This window comes from Leucoraja erinacea, chromosome 22 (assembly GCF_028641065.1).
Source record: "Leucoraja erinacea ecotype New England chromosome 22, Leri_hhj_1, whole genome shotgun sequence".
Lineage (NCBI taxonomy): Eukaryota > Metazoa > Chordata > Chondrichthyes > Rajiformes > Rajidae > Leucoraja > Leucoraja erinaceus.
Window position 1 is genome coordinate 36,252,644 of NC_073398.1, and position 19,213 is coordinate 36,271,856.

The 19,213-nt window shown below is 49.6% G+C and overlaps 1 protein-coding gene across 1 annotated transcript; it reads left to right on the plus strand.

The window, feature by feature from the left end:
- Positions 1 to 770: 770 nt before the first annotated feature.
- On the plus strand, positions 771 to 18,499 carry LOC129707975 (histone-lysine N-methyltransferase SUV39H2-like). Its single transcript, XM_055653498.1, has 6 exons — positions 771 to 921; positions 8,949 to 9,094; positions 11,161 to 11,835; positions 14,777 to 14,923; positions 17,345 to 17,474; positions 18,115 to 18,499. Exons 1-6 carry the CDS (start codon positions 903 to 905, stop codon positions 18,225 to 18,227), a joined length of 1,230 nt encoding a protein of 409 aa, XP_055509473.1. The 5' UTR covers positions 771 to 902; the 3' UTR covers positions 18,228 to 18,499.
- Positions 18,500 to 19,213: the final 714 nt, after the last annotated feature.

The following is a 19,213-nucleotide window of genomic DNA, read 5'->3' on the forward strand; positions in this document are numbered from 1 at the left end:
GGAGAGAAGTGAAGGGGGGGGGGAGGCTGGCTGCAGTTTACAGAGAGGGGGCTGGGGGTAGAGTTTGCAGAGAGGACTGAAGGGGGAAGAGTTGTTTGCTGGGGGAAGGAGTGAGGGGGGGTGAAGGGGGAGAGAGTTTGCAGAGAGAGGGGGGCAGCAGGGGGATTAGTTTGCAGAGAGGGGTGAAGGGGGGAGTTGTTTGCTGGGGAAGGAGTGAGGGGGGTGAAGGGGGAGAGAGTTTGCAGAGAGAGGGGGGAGTTTGCAGAGAGAGGGGGAGTTTGCAGAGAGGGGTGAAGGGGGAGTTGTTTGCTGGGGGAAGGAGTGAGGGGGGGTGAAGGGGGAGAGAGTTTGCAGAGAGAGGGGGAGTTTGCAGAGAGAGGGGGAGTTTGCAGAGAGGGGTGAAGGGGGGAGTTGTTTGCTGGGGAAGGAGTGAGGGGGAGGGGGGGGGAGTTTGCAGAGAGAGGGGGCTGCAGGGGGATTAGTTTGCAGAGAGGGGGAGTTTGCAGAGAGGAGTGAAGGGGGAGTTGTTTGCTGGGGGAAAGAGTGAGGGGGGTGAAGGGGGAGAGAGTTTGCAGAGAGAGGGGAGAGTTTGCAGAGAGAGGGGGAGTTTGCAGAGAGAGGGGGGGGGGAGTTTGCAGAGAGAGGGGGAGTTTGCAGAGAGAGGGGGAGTTTGCAGAGAGAGGGGAGAGTTTGCAGAGAGAGGGGGAGTTTGCAGAGAGAGGGGTGAAGGCTGCAGTTTGCAGGGTGTGCAGGCAGTGGGCAGCCTCTCTCTCTCTCTCTCCCCCCTCCCTCCCTCCTTCTCTTTGTCCCGGCCCCCTGTCCCAGTGTCGAGGCCGGGGGAGGAGTTTAACATTTTAATGCAGCGTCTTTAACGCGCCCCCATGTTTGAATGAAGGCGCAAGATGGCTGAAGCCCGAGGAAGTGAGTATTTGTGTGCGGGGCGGCGGCAAACCTTGCACTGAGGCCCTGCACTGGCGCCCGGGACCTGCACTGGCGCCCGGGACCTGCACTGGCGCCCGGGATCTGCACTGGCTCCCGGATCCAGTGCATAGATTCCCCGGGACTCTTGCAACAGGCGTCCAGGACTCTCTGCACTGGGTCCCTGGACGTCTGCACTGGGTCCAGGGACATTTGCACTGGATCCCAAGGACACGCTGGCACCTAGGACCTTTGCTCTGGCGTCTGGGACTCTTGCACTGGGTCTCAGACTCACACACTGCACGTGGGATCACCGCACTGGCTGGCAGGATCATTGCACTGGGCCTCTGGACTCTTGCACTGGGTCCAGCGACCTTCCACTGGCGCCCTGGCCCCTGCATGCTGTAGGAATCCAGAGTCTCATGCTGGTTTATCAACCTCTCCAGCAGCTGTTAGTCGCCACTCTGTGCAGTTCCTGCCCCAAACTACCCCCTTGCCCACACAATCTTTTTGTTTAAGATAGACAGATGCAGCAGTAACTTCCCACACAGCTTTTTGTTTAAATGCATTCAGTATCTGTCCTCCAAGGCAGTCTCAAGAAGGGTCTCGACCCGAAACGTCACCCATTCCTTCTCTCCAGAGATGCTGCCTGTCCCACTGAGTTACTCCAGCATTTTGTGTCTATCTCCAGGCCTGTGGTGGCTTAACTCCCTGGTGAATGGTAGCCACTGGCTTCATCTGCTCCCTTGTGTCGGTGGGGGTGATGTACTGATCAACTGCGGCACAGTTAGCGCCAGAGACCCGGGTTCCATCCTGACTACGGGTGCTGTCTGTACGGAGTTTGCACGTTCTCCCCGTGACCTGCGTGGGTTTTCTCCGGGTGCTCCGGTTTCCTCCCACACTCCAAAGACGTGCAGGTTTGTAAGTTAATTGGCTTTAGTAAAAATTGTAAATTGTCCCCTAGTGTGTGTAGGATAGTGTTAGTGTGCGGGGATCGCTGGTCGGCACGAACTCGGTGGGCCGAATGGCCTGTTTCCGCGCTCTGTATCTCTGAACTGCACTAAACTGCAACTTTATGTGTTGGAAGGAACTGCAGATGCTGGTTTAGATTGAAGGTAGACACAAAATGCTGGAGTAACTCAGCGGGACAGGCAGCATCTGTGGGTGACGTTTCGGGTCGAGACAGACATTTCTTCTCTCCAGAGATGCTGCCTGTCCCGCTGAGTTACTCCAGCATTTGGTGTCTGTTAACTGACTTTAGTTTCACTTTGGGTGAGAGTTGACGGCTCTTGGGCTGGGTGGCGAGTGCGGGAGATTTTTATCCTCCACCCCCACCCATAGTTAGACTTCCACTGAACTTCCTGGCCTGTGTGGTGATGGAAGGGCTGTGGCCGTGAATACAAGTCACCGCTACAGAAGTGTGTCAGAGCACATGGCTTGTTTCCCTGAGAGTGCAGCAGCATGGCGGAGAGCTGTACGTAGACAAAAATGCTGGAGAAACTCAGCGGGTGCAGCAGCATCTATGGAGCGAAGGAAATAGGCAACGTTTCGGGCCGAAACCCTCATCCCCTGCCTATTTCCAGAAGGATTTCGGCCCGAAACGTTGCCTATTTCCAGAAGGTTTTCGGCCCGAAACGTTGCCTATTTCCAGAAGGATTTCGGCCCGAAACGTTGCCTATTTCCAGAAGGGTTTTGGCCCGAAACGTTGCCTATTTCCAGAAGGATTTCGGCCCGAAACGTTGCCTATTTCAGAAGGGTTTTGGCCCGAAACGTTGCCTATTTCCAGAAGGATTTCGGCCCGAAACGTTGCCTATTTCCAGAAGGGTTTTGGCCCGAAACGTTGCCTATTTCCAGAAGGGTTTCGGCCCGAAACGTTGCCTATTTCCTTCGCTCCATAGATGCTGCTGCACCCGCTGAGTTACTCCAGCACTTCGATTTTCCAGCATCTGCAGTTCCTTCTTAAACACGGAGAGCCGTACGTCATGTATATAAGTTATAGGAGCAGAGTTAGGCCATTCGGCCCATCGAGCCTACTCCGTCATTCAATAATGGCTGATCTATCTCTCCTCATTCTCCTGCCTTCTCCCCATAACCCCTGACACCCGCACTAATCAAGAATCTATCTATCTCTGCCTTAAAAATATCTACTGACTTGTGGCCTCCACAGCCGTCTGTGGCAAAGAATTCCACAGATTCACCAGTGAAGAAATTCCTCCTCATCTCCTTCGTAAAGGTACGTCCTTTAATTCTGAGGCTGTGCCCTCTGGTCCTAGACTCTCCCACAGTGGACATCCTCTCCACATCCACTCTATCCGGGCCTATCTGCATGTGTGCTGATGAATGAGTGGTACTGCTTGGCCATTGACGGTGGCGCAGCGGGTAGAGCTGCTGCCTCACAGCGCCAGAGACCCGGGTTCCATCCTGACTACGGGCGCTGTCTGTACGGAGTTTGCACGTTCTCCCCGTGACCTGCGTGGGTTTTCTCCGGGTGCTCCGGTTTCCTCCCACACTCCAAAGACGTGCAGGTTTGTAGGTTAATTGGCTTCTGTAGATTGCCCCTAGTGTGTGTGGGATAGAACTCTATGAAAGGATCAGACGGATATGGGCCAAACGCAGACAGGTGGGATTAGTGTAGATGGGACATGTTGGCCGGTGTGGGCAAGTTGGGCCGAAGGGCCTGTTTCCATGCTGTGGGATTATCCGACTGAACCATCCTATCACAACTACAGTGCAGTCCTGAAATACTATCTACCCTCGGACTATCTTTACTGTTTTATTTTGCACTCATTTTTATTCACCTTATTCCCTTTATCCTGTATCTGTACACTGTGGACGGCTCGATTGTAATCATGTATTGTCTTTCCACTGACTGGTTAGCACGCAACAAAGAAGCTTTTCACTGTACCTCGGTACACGGGACAATAAACTCAACTCAATCTATGACTCTATAACTAGAGTACGGGGTGATTGTTGGTCGGCACGGACTCGGTGGACCAAAGGGCCTGTTTCCACGCTGCATAATTAAATTAAACTAAACCATAAGACTAAAGGGCCCGTCCCACTTGCCGTTTTGTTCGGTGACTGCCAGCGTCATATCAGTGTCGCCAAAAGATTTTGAACGTTTCAAAATCCAGCGGCGACAAAAAAAATGTTGTGACGCTTGAAAAAACACCGCACGTGGATATGTCATCACGTCGTGTTACGCCTTACTACGCCGCTAATTTTTGGGCGACCCGATATGTCAGTCAATAATGCTGGCAGTCGCCGAAAAGAATTGCCAAGTGGGACAGGCCCTTAAGCAAGCTTACCAACATTAATGGGACGTGTGCAGGCCTTTCCTGGGATGTCAGGACTTTCATATGAAGAAAGACCGGATAGACTCGGCTTGTACTCGCTAGAATTTAGAAGACTGAGGGGTGGATCTTATAGAAACGTACAAAATTCTTAAGGGTTTGGACAGGCTAGATGCAGGAAGATTGTTCCCGATGTTGGGGAAGTCCAGAACAAGGGGTCACAGTTTAAGGATAAGAGGGAAATCTTTTAGGACCGAGATGAGAAAAACATTTTTCACACAGAGAGTGGTGAATCTCTGGAATACTCTGCCACAGAAGGTAGTTGAGGCCACAGTTCATTTGCTATATTTAACAGGGAGTTAGGTGTGGCCCTTGTGGCTAAAGGGATCAGGGGGTATGGAGAGAAGGTAGGTACAGGATACTGAGTTGGATGGTCAGCCATGATCATGTTGAATGGCAGTGCTGGCTTGAAGGGCCGAATGGCCTACTCCTGCACCTATTGTCTATGTTTCTATGTTTCCAAACAGTTTCATGTCTTCACACATCTATCCATGCACTAAGGAACGATTTTAACTTTGCTGACTCATTTACTGATAAACCAGTTGTGCCTGCTCGTTGCCACAGGGCAACCTACGCAGCTTTTTAAGTTGCCAAATGACAGTTTAGGTGGTGATTTAAGACGGTTTGCATGACACGTGCGATAATGTGCTCGGACAAAGTGCGTAGTGACCAGTCGGAATTATGGTCAATGAAACATTCACATATTATTTCTGCTTCAAATAAAGTCACAAACTAAACATATTCACCAATCAGGACATGATATATACCACAATGACATGCAGCAAAATTACAATACAGTATCTCAACTCTTTTTACACGTTGCAATGAATGCAATTTCTATTATTTCTTTCCACTTCCAAACAAAAATGTGGTTGGATTATTCAGCGTATGATCAACCTCGGTGAGACCAAGCGCAGGCTTGGCGATCGCTTCACCCAACACCTCCGCTCGGTCCGCAATAACCAACCTGATCTCCCAGCGGCTCAACACTTCAACTCCCCCTCCCATTCCGAATCCGACCTTTAAGTCCTGGGCCTCCTCCATGGTCAGAGTGAGTCCCACCGCAAATTGGAGGAACAGCTCCTCATATTTCGCTTGGGTAGTTTACACCCCAGCGGTATTTCATTTCATTGTCATTTCCATTTTGCATTGCGGTCTCAAGCACAGGGCAGGCCAAACAACTCATTGCATTGTCATTAAGGACAAACAAATCATTTATTACAAGTACATTGCAGACTCACAGTGCAGTTGCTTCACAGCTTAGAATCACAGTTGTGGCCTCTCCCTCGTGATCTTCCAGAGTGACTGACTCACGTCCAGGCATCCGGGGTTTCATAGTCCTGCCCCCCCCCCCCCCCCCCCCCCCCCCCCCCCCCCCCGCGCGGAAGGGGCGTTACCTTCACCACGGTGGTTGAGAGGCGAGAGGGCCAATCAACTCAAGATTTTTTTAAACATTCATAACCTTTTTTTTTCGTCGATCAGAAAAATCTCCGGGCTGCCTCAGCAATGGAGGACTATGAGTAAGATGGGCAAAAATCATAGTGATATATGGTAGCGTTTTTTCTAAATTGAATATATAACGCAGACAGGAAGTGGTCAAGATGAGACTTGTTACATGGATAGATATATATTCATATATAAATATACACCGTTTTGTTTTCTCGTTTATAACTTTACAGAGTACTATGTTTACATATTCTGTTGTGCCGCTGCAAGTACGGGTTTCATTGTTCTAACTGGGACGTGAGAGAATAAAACACTCTTGACTTACGTCGTTAAGTGTGGGATAGAACTAGTGTACGGGTGGTCAGTGGTCAGCGTGGACTCGATGGGCTGAAGGGCCTGTTTCCATGCATAAATTAAACTAAAAACACTAAAACCAGAGGGAGTCTAAAGAAGGATCTCTACCCGAAACGTCACCCAATTTCTTCTATACAGAGTTGCTGGCTGCTCCATGGGGTTTCCCCGCACAATTAAAGCATGGAATAGTCTTCACCCTACCATAGTTACCCAACCAGATGCAACTAAATTTAAGGTACCTCTTTTTTCCCAAGAACCATTTTTTGTTCAAGTCCAAGTCAAGAGTCAAGGGAGTTTTATTGTCATGTGTCCCAGATAGGACAATGACATTCTTGCTTGCTGCAGCACAACACAATATGTAAACATAATACAGAACAGGAGATAACAGTTCAGTGTGTCTATATACCATAGACCATATATATACACACAATAAATAAACAGATAAAGTGCAACAGGCTGTTATTTTTCAGAGTTTGGAGTTTGGTGGTGGAGGGTCCACTCCAGTTTAAATTCCATTTGGAATATATTTGGAGTAACTCTTGGTCCCTGAAGCAATAGTTACTTCAGGGAGTTACTCCAGCTCCAGGTAGTGATTCTACATTGGTTTTCAGTGGTCGCGGCGAGCTGGGGACCGGACAGCAATGGCGGCCAGATACATACATACACACACGCACGCACATACACGCACGCACACGCACACACACATTATACACACACACACACACGCACGCACGCACACACACACACACACATACACACACACGCACATACACGCACACACACATATACACACACACACACACATACACACACACACACACACACACACGCACGCACACACACGCACACGCACGCACACACACATACACACACACACACACACGCACGCACACACACACACACACACACACACACACACACACACACACACACACACACACATACACGCACACACACATATACACACACACACACACATACACACACACACACATACATACGCACACGCACGCACACACACACACACACCTCACACACACATGCACACTCATACGCACACACACACACACACTCGCACTCACACACCCAGAGACGCACAGACACACACACACACACACACACACACACACACGAACACACAGACACACACACACGCACAGACACACACACACACACAAACACAGACACACACACACACACACACTCGCACTCACACACAGAGACACACACACACACACACTGCACACACACACAGACACACACAGACACACACACACACACACAGTACCCAAGGTCAGGATGTAAGTGGGGTCTCTGACACTGTGAGGCAGCAGCTCTACCCGCTGCTCCACCGTGTGTAAGGACAGGCCGGGGCGAAGCATCACTCCGCCTGCTGCCGGCGTAGGTTTTCTGGTGATCGTTATTGTCCAAGACCAGTCCAGCTGCCGACTTCCATGCCAGCGACTAAATAGAAGAGAAAGACAAAAAATGTTGGAGCAACTCAGCGGCTCAGGCAGTTGTTTACGTTTAGTTTATTGTCTCGTGTACCGAGGTACAGTGAAAATCTTCTTTGTTGCGTGCTAACCAGTCAATGGAAAGACAACACATGAGAAGGCAGGAACGGGGTACTGATTGGGGATGATCAGCCATGATCACATTGAATATACCGAGATATATACCGAGATCAAGGGCCGAATGGCCTACTCCTGCTATTACAATGTAGCAATGTTACAAAATTTTGAGATTTAAAAAATCAAGTCTGCAATTTATCCCATCAGATAAAGCATCAACAAGAAGTTTAATTTGACACCTAATTCACTTTCATATCTTCAGTATTAAAAAAGTTATGGCCATTTTCAAAGTCGGAAATTAGCATCTTGTTCCCTATTGATTTTCCATTGACTTAACGAAAAAGCTGTGATCGAGGACAGTCAAAAGCCCATAACCTTCTTAAAAATTAAGAGAACTGAAAGAAATTTTCAGTTATTATAGATTGAAGCATTCTGAAACAAATATGAAACAATCTTACTTGGATGACCTGCAAATTAAAGCATATAATTAGTTAGTTACCCAATTGTAGCTAATTACAAAATTCAATTATTAGATCTAAACATCTATCCATTTCTTAAGAAAAGATTAACATTTTAAATAGCCCAAGTGTCCAAGTAACATTCACACAAGAATTTACAATATAACATGATTTTTAAATCTCATTGACATTAATTTATAGGCCAAATAGAAGGAATTGTTTAATTCCCGTAAATTAATGGCCATTTAAATCATCTTGCGTGTGGGATTTTGTGGAACGAGATCGATTGTAACGTTGCGGTTGTGGTGAATTTAAATCCCATATTGGCAGGAAAAATACTGTTGGTTCGTATGGAGCCAAAAAGCCAATGAAATTTGGATTAAATTCATCCTGAGAGGCAAGTTTATATGTAAAATAGACGACTTATCTTTTGTTTTGTCCCCTACGTGAGATCCGTCCTGTTGTATGCGTTGACGGCGTTAGAAGTCGCTTTTTTATTTTACTCCAGCGATGAAATTGTCCCGCGATTTTGTTTTTAAACTTCCGAGAACGGAAGTCGGAACGATTTTTCAGCATCAGGTAGTAGCCCGAGAAAATATATCTCGGTCAGGCAGAAGTAAACTGCATTTTAAACCCCCTCCCCCCCCCTCAAAGGCACCAAAGTCACGCACACGGCCAGTGGCAGAACCGCAGCGCCCGCCGCTGAAGGTAAGTTTTGTAACGTACCTATACAATGGTGGGCGTATTGGCGTACTTGTGCTGCTAGACGTTACGGACCCTCCCCCTGCCCGCTCCCCACTAATGCCCTGGTCTTGCTGCCCCTTGCGTGTGTGTGTGTGTGTGTGCAGTGTGGTGCGTGCCATGCCTGGCATCGTTGGAGATCCTACAGGAGCTGTGCCGGACGGGGGAACTGACCTGCGCGGCGCTTGGCATCGGGCGGGGCGAGCTGACGGAGTACGAGGTCGAATATCTGTGTGGATTCAAGAAGGAGAAGGTAGGCGCTTGCCAAATGCAGTAGAATTAGAATTAGACCATTCGGCCCATCAATCTACTCCGCCATTCACTGATGGCTGATCTATCTCTCCCTCCTAACTCCATTCTCCTGCCTTCTTGCCATAACCCCTGACACCCGCACTAACTAATTCCGGCTTACTCCAGCACTTTGTGTGGAGTCTGAAGCAGGGTCTCGACCCGAAACGTCACCCATCCCTTCTCTCCAGAGATGCTGCCTATCCTGCTGAGTTACTCCAGCATTTTGTGTCTGTCTCTAGTTCAGTTTAGTTTAGAGATACACAGAGGCCCTTCGGCCCACCGAGTCCGTGCCGGCCAGCGATCTCCGCACACTAACACTATCCTACACCCACCATGGACAATTTACATTTAACCTGCACACACGTACGTCTTTGGAGTGTGGGAGGAAACCGGAGCACCCGGAGAAAACCCACGCAGGTCACGGGGAGAACATGCAAACTCCGTACAGACAGCACCCGTAGTCAGGATGGAACCCGGGTCTCTGGCGCTGTGAGGCAGCAGTTCTACCCACAGCGCCACCGTGACACCTTTGTTTAATTAGTTTCGAGATATAGGGTGGAAACAGGCCCTTCGGCCCATCGAGTCCACGCCGACCATTGGTATGAATGGTAAATTCTCCAATATTAGTTAACTTCTACAGATACCCCCCCCCCCCCCCCCCCCCCCCCCCCCCCCCCCCCCCCCACCCCTCTTTCTCTGAAGCCAAAATGTAAAACAATACCCTTTAATAAAATCTGACAATGTGCACTTAGAAACATAGAAAATAGGTGCAGGAGGAGGCCTTTCGGCCCTTCGAGCCTGCACCGCCATTCAATACGATCATGGCTGATCATCCAACTCAGTATCCTGTACCTGCCTTCTCTCCATACCCCCTGATCCCTTTAGCCACAAGGGCCACATGTAACTCCCTCTTAAATATAGCCAATGAACTGGCCTCAACTACCTTCTGTGACAGGGAGTTCCAGAGATTCACCACTCTCTGTGTGAAAAATGTTTTTCTCATCTCGGTCCTAAAGGATCTCCCCTTTATCCTTAAGCTGTGACCCCTTGTCCTGGACTTCCCCAACATCGGGAACAATCTTCCTGCATCTAGCCTGTCCAACCCCTTATGAATCTTGTAAGTTTCTATAAGATCCCCCCTCAATCTTCAAAATTCTAGCGAGTATAAACCAAGTCTATCCAGTCTTTCGCCATATGAAAGTCCTGACATCCCAGGAATCAGTCTGGTGAACCTTCTCTGTACTCCCTCTATGGCAAGAGTGTCTTTCCTCAGATTTGGAGACCAAAACTGTTTGCAATACTCCAGGTGTGGTCTCACCAAGACCCTGTACAACTGCAGGAGAACCTCCCTGCTCCTATACTCAAATCCTTTTGCTGTGAATGCTAACATACCATTTGCTTTCTTCACTGCCTGCTGCACCTGCATGCCTACTTTCAATGACTGGTGTACCATGACACCCAGGTCTTGTTGCATCTCCCCCTTTCCCAATCGGCCACCATTTAGGTAATAGTCTACTTTCCTGTTTTTGCCACCAAAATGGATAACCTCACATAACCTCATTGGCTATATTTAAGAGGGAGTTAGATGTGGCCCTTGTGGCTAAGGGGATCAGGGGGTATGGAGAGAAGGCAGGTACAGGATACTGAGTTGGATGATCAGCCATGATCATATTGAATGGCGGTGCAGGCTCGAAGGGCCGAATGGCCTCTACTCCTGCACCTAATTTCTATGTTTCTACGTTTATCCACATTATACTGCATCTGCCATGCATTTGCCCACTCACCCAGCCGATCCAAGTCACCTTGCAGCCTCCTAGCATCCTCGTCACAGCTCACACTGCCCCCCAGCTTCGTGTTATAACCACATGTGATTTTTTTCTATTCGAAATCTCACATAAACAAGTCTCGACCCGAAACGTCACCCGTTCCTTCTCTCCAGAGATGCTGCCTGTCCCGCTGAGTGACTCCAGCATGTGGCGTGTGTCTTCTTTACGCTAAGAGGTGTTTGCTTGTGTGTGTGTTGTACAGGGTACGGAGTACTACCTGGTGAAGTGGAAGGGATGGCCGGAAAGCACCAACACCTGGGAACCTCGGAGGCACCTCCACTGCCTCGGGCTGATCAAGCAGTTCCAGGAAGACCAGAGGGTGTTCCATCAGCAGGTGAAGGCGGCCAGGAAGTTGAAGCTGAACAACTGCCGGGTCCGGGACCATGGCATGGCCTTCACTGAGTACGTGGTGAGGAAGTCCATGCACAGGCTGGCCCTGAAATGCTGGGAGGAGCAACTGAACAGGAAGAAGACCCACCAGGGGAAGATCTTGGTGGAGAACGAGGTGGACTTTGAGCCTCCGCCCCTGGACTTCCACTACATCAACCAGTACTTGCCGTCACGTGGGATTAACCTCAGCCGGGAACCGCTGGTCGGGTGCGAGTGCTCGGACTGTCTGGTGGAGAAGTGTTGCCCAGAGGAGGCAGGGGCAAAGTTTGCCTACAACGCCGAGCGCAAGCTGAGGATCGCTCCGGGGAAGCCAATCTTCGAGTGTAACTCGTGCTGCCGCTGTGGCCCGCTGTGTCCAAACCGTGTGGTGCAGCAAGGAACTCTCTATGATCTCTGCATCTTCCGCACCTCCAACGGCAGAGGCTGGGGCATCAAGACCCTGCAGAAAATCAAGAAGAATCGGTTCGTCATGGAATACGTGGGAGAGGTACGTCTTAGCTTACGATACGTCGTGTCACAACCAGAGTAGGCCATTCGGCCCTTCGAACCAGCACCGCCATTCAATGTGATCATGGCTGATCATCCCCAATCAGTACCCCGTTCCTGCCTTCTCCCCATATCCCCTGACTCCGCTATCTTTAAGAGCCCCATCTAACTCTCTCTTGAAAGTATCCAGACAACCTGCCTCCACCACCCTCTGAGGCAGAAAATTCCACAGACTCACCACTCTCTGTGAGAAAAAGTGTTTCCTCGTCTCCGTTCTAAATGGCTTACCTCTTATTCTTGCATTATGGCCCCTGGTTCTGGACTCCCCCAACATTGGGAACATGTTTCCAGCCTATAGCGGGTCCAAACCCTTAATAATCATATGTTTCAATAAGATCCCCTCTCATCCTGCTAAACTCCAGAGAATTCGATCGAACTTTATTGATAGAATCACAGAGAATAGAACTGCCATTGGCTTTCCTCACTGCCTGCTGTACCTGCATGCTTACTTTCATAGACTGATGAACAAGGACCCCCCAGATCCCGTTGTACTTCCCCTTTTCCCAACTTGACACCATTTGGATAGTAATCTTCCTTCCTGTTTTGCTACCTCACACTTATCCACATTAAACTTCATCTGCCATGGGGATGATCATATTGAATGGCGGTGCTGGCTCGAAGGGCCGAATGGCCTACTCCTGCACCTATTGTCTATTGTCTATTGCTCAAAGTTCCCCTGCATTTAGACATCAGTAAGTGAATATTCCCCTCAGCGGTGACCCCTCTTATTAATGTACCTCTTGCCAGTGTGTAAAGCCAGTGTACTCTGGCCTTGAGAATACAGAGGATAGAGTCACAGAGTGATACAGCATGGAAACAGGCCCTTCGGCCCAACTTGACAACACCGACCAACGTGTCCCATCTGCACTCGTCCCACCTGCCTGCGTTTGGCCCATATCCTTCCAAATCTGTCCTACCTGTACAACTGTTTCTTAAACGTTGGAATAGTCCCAGCCTCAACTACCTCCTCTGGCAGCTCATTCCATACACCCACCACCCTCTGTGTGGAAAAGTTACCCCTCAGATTCCTATTAAATCCTTTCCCCCTTCACCTTAAAACCAATGTCCTCTGGCCCTCGATTCCCCTACTCTGGGCAAGAGACTCTGTGCATCTACCCGATCTATACCTCTCAACAGTTATATCCCATCTCTCATAGAACGTAGAACAGTCCAGCACAGGAACAGGCCCTTCGGCCCACAATGTCCATGCTGTACACGATGCCAAGTTAAACTGTCCTCTGCCTGCACGTGATCCATATCCCTCCATGTCCACGTGCCTGTCTAAAATGCCACGGCCTGCTTTTTGACTCACTCCAGAGCCCGTCCATTCTGTTGCTCCAAGGCTCGTGTCTGGAGTTTGAAGGAACGCTCTCTGTGAGCCTTCAACAAGACTCAGGAAACACGGCACCTTCCAGTTTAGAAATACAACGCAGAACAGGCCCTGTACACTACACACACTAGGGACAATTTACAGAGGGCCGACTAGCCTACAAACCTGCGCGTCTTTGGGATGTGGGAGGAAACCGGAGCGCCCGGAGGAAACACATGCGGTCACAGGGAGAACGTGCAAACTCCACACAGACACAGACAACATCTGAAATCAGGATCGAACCCGGGTCTCGGGCGCTGTGAGGCAGCAGTTCCACCCACTGCACAACCTCACAGGACCAATATTTTATTTAAAAGACAAGACTCAGCGGGTCAGGCAGCATCTGTGGAGAACATGGATAGGTGACGTTTCACAGAGTGCTGGAGTAACTCAGCGGTTGCAGCAGCATCTATGGAGCGAAGGAAATAGGCAACGTTTCGGGACGAAACCCTTCCGGGTTTCGGCCCGAAACGTTGCCTATTTCCAGAAGGGTTTCGGCCCGAAACGTTGCCTATTTCCTTCGCTCCATAGATGCTGCTGCACCATAACTCAGCGGGTCAGGCAGCATCTGTGGAGAACATGGATAGGTGACGTTTCACAGAATGCTGGAGTAACTCAGCGGGTCAGGCAGCATCTGTGGAGAACATGGATAGGTGATGTTTCACAGAATGCTGGAGTAAACTCAGCGGGTCAGGCAGCATCTGTGGAGAACATGGATAGGTGACGTTTCACAGAGTGCTGGAGTAACTCAGCGGGTCAGGCAGCATCTGTGGAGAACATGGATAGGTGACGTTTCACAGAGTGCTGGAGTAACTCAGCGGGTGCAGCAGCATCTACGGAGCGAAGGAAATAGGCAACGTTTCGGGCCGAAACCCGGAAGGGTTTCGGCCCGAAACGTTGCCTATTTCCTATTTCAGGCAGCCTGTGGAGAACATGGATAGGTGCCAGAGTGCTGGAGTAACTCAGCGGGTCAGGCAGCATCTGTGGAGAACAGGATAGGTGACGTTTCACAGAGTGCTGGAGTAACTCAGCGGGTCAGGCAGCAGCATCTATGGAGCTCTTTCACAGGAGTAATAGTGACGTTTCCGACAAGAGTGCTGGCCCGAAACGTCATTTCCAGAAGGGTTTCAGGCAAACGTTGCCTATTTCCTGGCTCATAGATAGCTGCTGGAGTAACTCAGCGGATCAGCAGCATCTGTGGAGAACAGGATAGGTGACGGGTCACAGGGGAAGTGCTGGAGTAACTCAGCGGGTCAGGCAGCATCTCTAGAGTAAAAGGATGGGTGATATTTCTTTAGACCCGAAGATGGTCTGAAGAAGTCTGAAAAGTCACCTATCCATGTCTCCACAGATGCTGCCTGACCCGCTGAGTTACTCCAGCACTCTGTGAAACGTCACCTATCCATGTTCTCCACAGATGCTGCCTGACCCGCTGAGTTACTCCAGCACTCTGTGTCTGTGTCTGTGTCGGTACGTTTGGCTTTGTGTGACTGTTCCCCGTCTCTGTTGGAAGGTGATCACCAGTGAGGAGGCGGAACGCCGCGGACGATTCTACGACAGTAAGGGCATCACCTACCTGTTCGACCTGGACTACGTGGAGGACGAATATACGGTGGATGCCGCGCGGTTTGGAAATATATCGCACTTTGTCAATCACAGTGTAAGTGTTACTGTTACGGTTTGGTTTATTGTCACCAATCAATCAATCAAAACTTTATTGTCATTGAGAAATACATCGATACGTGCAATTCTAAACGAAATTCCGTTGCAATTGGCTCCCCGTGCAACACAAAAATAAACAGAAGGATAAAATGGATAAAAAGATAAAATAAATAATGGTGGCTGCCCATTACAAGGCATTCAAGACTCTGATGGCTCGTGGGAAGAAGCTGTTGCAAAACCGGGCCGTTCTGCTCCTTATCTTTTACCCGAGGGCAGCAGAGTGAACAGTCCATGATGGAGATGTGTGGGGTCCTTTATAAGGTACACCGAGGTACAGCGAAAAGCTACTTGTCCACGCTAACCACCTTGAATGTCCTGCTCTAAATCTCTCCCCTCTACTTGGTACAACACCATTATAGTGGGCGGCACGGTGGTGCAGCGTTAGAGCTGCTGCCTCACAGCACCAGGGACCTGGTTCGATTCTGACTACGGGTGCTGTCTGTATGGAGTTTGTACCGGGCAGTGTCCACCACTCTCCTTCATTCCTGAGCGTTTGAGTTGCTGAACCAGGCCGTGATGCAACCAGTCAGTCTGCTCTCTCTAGTGTACATGCGTAGAGGTTCGATAGAATATTCACTGATATACGGAATAGAAACATAGAAACATAGAAATTAGGTGCAGGAGTAGGCCATTCGGCCCTTCGAGCCTGCACCGCCATTCAATATGATCATGGCTGATCATCCAACTCAGTATCCCGTACCTGCCTTCTCTCCATACCCCCTGATCCCCTTAGCCACAAGGGCCACATCTAACTCCCTCTTAAATATAGCCAATGAACTGGCCTCGACTACCCTCTGTGGCAGAGAGTTCTAGAGATTCACCACTTTCTGTGTGAAAAAAGTTCTTCTCATCAAAGTTTGACTCCTCCCCACTTTGATGGTTCTGTCCTGACACTGCCCGGTCCATCATCACAGTACTGACCTCCCCACCATCGAAGGGATCTACAGGAGTCACTGCCTCAATAAGGCAGCCAGCAGCATCAGAGACCCACACCATCCTGGCCACACTCTCATCTCGCTGCCACCATGGGGAAGAAGGTACAGGAGCCTGAAAACCGTGACCTCCAGGTTCAAGAACAGCTTCTCCCCAACAACCATCAGGCTCTTGAACTCTGCACAACACTGACCTCAGCGACTGTGATCGTCTATGGACCGGGTCTGTGGCTGCAATACCGACTACAGCTTTTCTGCACCAGTTTTCTGATTCATAATTTGAATGTTTGGTTGCCAGTATATTATCTGCGTCGACTGTGTTTACAGACTGCTGCTGGGTGAGAGTATTTTTGCTCTATTGTCGGTAGTTATGACAATGAAACACTACTGTTGAAACTGCAATTGCATCAAACCTTATTTAATCTGAAGTTTGATGTAAAATGCTGGAGTAACTCAGCGGGTCAGGCATCATTTCTGGGGAGAAAGAATGGGTGACGTTTCGGGTCAGGACCCTTCTTCAGACTTCTTTAAACGTCAACCATTCTTTTTCTCCAGAGATGATGCATGACCCGCTGAGTTACTCCAACACTTTGTGTCTAAACCAGCACTGGGGTGGGAGATTGCAACCTTCACGTGGTCCGCCCTGTTTCGACGAATGCAATCAACCTGGCGTGCACAAACAGAACAAGTTGTCTTACAACTTTAGGCTGTGCATGCCATACGCAAGAAGAAGCAGCATCTGCTGTTCCATTTGGGCAGGTCCATGTATAGGACAGGTTGGGAGGGATATGGGCCATACACAGGCAGGCGGTGTGAGTGTAGATGGGACATAGAAACATAGACAATAGGTGCAGGAGTAGAGGCCATTCGGCCCTTCGAGCCTGCACCGCCATTCAATATGATCATGGCTGAGCATCCAACTCAGCATCCCGTACCTGCCTTCTCTCCATACCCTCTGATCCCCTTAGCCACAAGGGCCACATCTAACTCCCTCTTAAATATAGCCAATGAACTGGCCTCAACTACCCTCTGTGGCAGAGAGTTCCAGAGATTCACCACTCTCTGTGTGAAAAAAGTTCTTCTCATCTCGGTTTTAAAGGATTTCCCCCCTGATCCTTAAGCTGTGACCCCTTGTCCTGGACTTCCCCAACATTGGGAGCAATCTTCCTGCATCTAGCCTGTCCAACCCCTCAAGAATTTTGTAAGTTTCTATAAGATCCCCTCTCAATCTCCTAAATTCTAGAGAGTATAAACCAAGTCTATCCAGTCTTTCTTCATAAGACAGTCCTGACATCCCAGGGACATGTTGGTCGGTGTGGGCTGGTTCCTTCCCATAACTTATTTAATATGATTTGTTTTATGTTTGTGGAGAAGGGTCTGGCGCTAATTTTCGGAGTTGGATTCCAATTTGTTTTTCTTTTCCACAGTGTGATCCCAACCTTCAGGTTTACAATGTTTTTATCGATAGTTTGGACACACGTTTACCGAGGATCGCCCTGTTCTCCACGCGCTCCATCAAGATTGGTGAAGAGCTGACATTTGACTACCAGATGAAGGGTGAGTCCGGACCGCGTGGGTTTTCTCCGGGTGCTCCGGTTTCCTCCCACACTCCTAAAGACGTGTGCAGGTTTGCAGGTTAATTGTCTTGGGATAAATGTAAATTGTCTCGAGTGTTAGTGTGCGGGGATCGTTGGTCGGCGTGGACTCGGTGGGCCGAAGGTAGACACAAAAAGCTGGAGTAACTCAGCGGGACAGGCAGCATCTCTGGAGAGAATGAATGGGTGACGTTTAGGGTCGAGGCCCTTCTTCTTACTGAGAGTCGGGGGAAAGGGAAACGAGAGATATAGTTGGTGATGTAGAGAGATATAGAACAAATGAACGAAAGATATGCAAAAAAGTAACGAAGATGAAGGAAACAGGCCGTTGTTAGCCTTCTTCTTGTGAATGAAACATAAACCAAAGGAATAGTTAGATCTCAAGCCGGGTGTTGAGCAGCCAGGTTGTTGTCTCTACGTCAATGAAGAAGCAATGTTAGCCTGAAGAAAGGTCTCGACCTCAGACGTCACCCATTCCTTCTCTCCAGAGATGCTGCCTGTCCCGCTGAGTTACTCCAGCAATTTTGTGTCCATCTTCGGTTTAAACCAGCACTTGCAGTTCCTTCTTACACACTAAACGTTGTATTTAATCTTTTGTGTAGGCTCGGGCGATGTGTCGATCACCGAGGCATCAGAGACCAACGGGCCGAGTAAGAAGCAGCGCAGGATGGAATGCAAGTGCGGCTCAGTCTCGTGCAGAGGCTACATGAACTAACCCGCCACACCGAGGATAGGAAGCCATGCTTGGTGTTGGACCAGCGGGAGTGTGTTCTCCAGAGGCCCAGAGATTGGAGGCGTTGGTGAGAGGGGGACCTCTGTCAGAAGGTGACCCCTCCACTTGGCCCCTGGACTGAAGGCAGCTCCTGTGAGGAGGTTTCCTCTCGGGGAAGAAAAGTTTCCCCTTTTTAATTGTTTGCTTTGGATTTGGATAATTGCTAATTGTTCCGTGACCTGGGTTGGGCAGACTTGGTGGGGGGCAGCTTTGTGTGTGCCCCCCCCCCCCCCCCCCCCCCCCCCCCCCCCCCCCCCCCCCCGCCCCCCGTGAAATGTGACCTGTTTCAGCTGAACATTCTCTGATGTCACTGGTTCAGGTTGTGACCACGTCCTTCTGCCTTTCGAGTCTTCGAAGACCGTTTAGATTTTTACTCTCTGGAGGCGAATGTCCAGGTGTGATGAATCGAGAAGTCAGCCGCTGTGTGGAACCTGCGGGTCACCTGTCAGGGCAGCATTCTGTCCTCTCCAGGTGAGATTGTGCAGGTAACACTGGCCGCCAAATCTCAAGACGCATCGTTAACGGACAAAGGTGTGCGTTTGCCTAAGGATTAGAGTCAAATAATTCACACCACCCCTTAATCTCCAGGCAATAACAAGGCTCGCGTTTTGACCTCTCAGGTACTCGAGAGGAAGGATTTTGCCCCCACAGTGTGAGCGGAACAATTAAACACACCCAATTAAGATTAGAACCGCAAATGTAATTCTTAATCTTCAGCCAGCTTGCTTCAATGATCAGTATCAGACGACCGCCACACCTTCTGTTGTGTCTTTCAGGAAATATTCACAAACTGTTTTAAAATTCGAGCATTGCTGGCGATATCGTGTCGTGCGCTGAGTGCAGAGCTTGTTGTATCTCACCGCAGCCCGACAACTGGAGGGCTTGTTGCGAGCAGCTGATTTGAGACACAATGACTTCTTCCAACAGCA

Excerpts from the sequence above, each read along its gene's own strand:
- LOC129707975 (XM_055653498.1), top strand. Across the intron at positions 14,924-17,344 it reads CGCACTTTGTCAATCACAGT|TGTGATCCCAACCTTCAGGT; the intron begins GTAAGTGTTACT and ends TCTTTTCCACAG. Across the intron at positions 17,475-18,114 it reads ATTTGACTACCAGATGAAGG|GCTCGGGCGATGTGTCGATC; the intron begins GTGAGTCCGGAC and ends TCTTTTGTGTAG.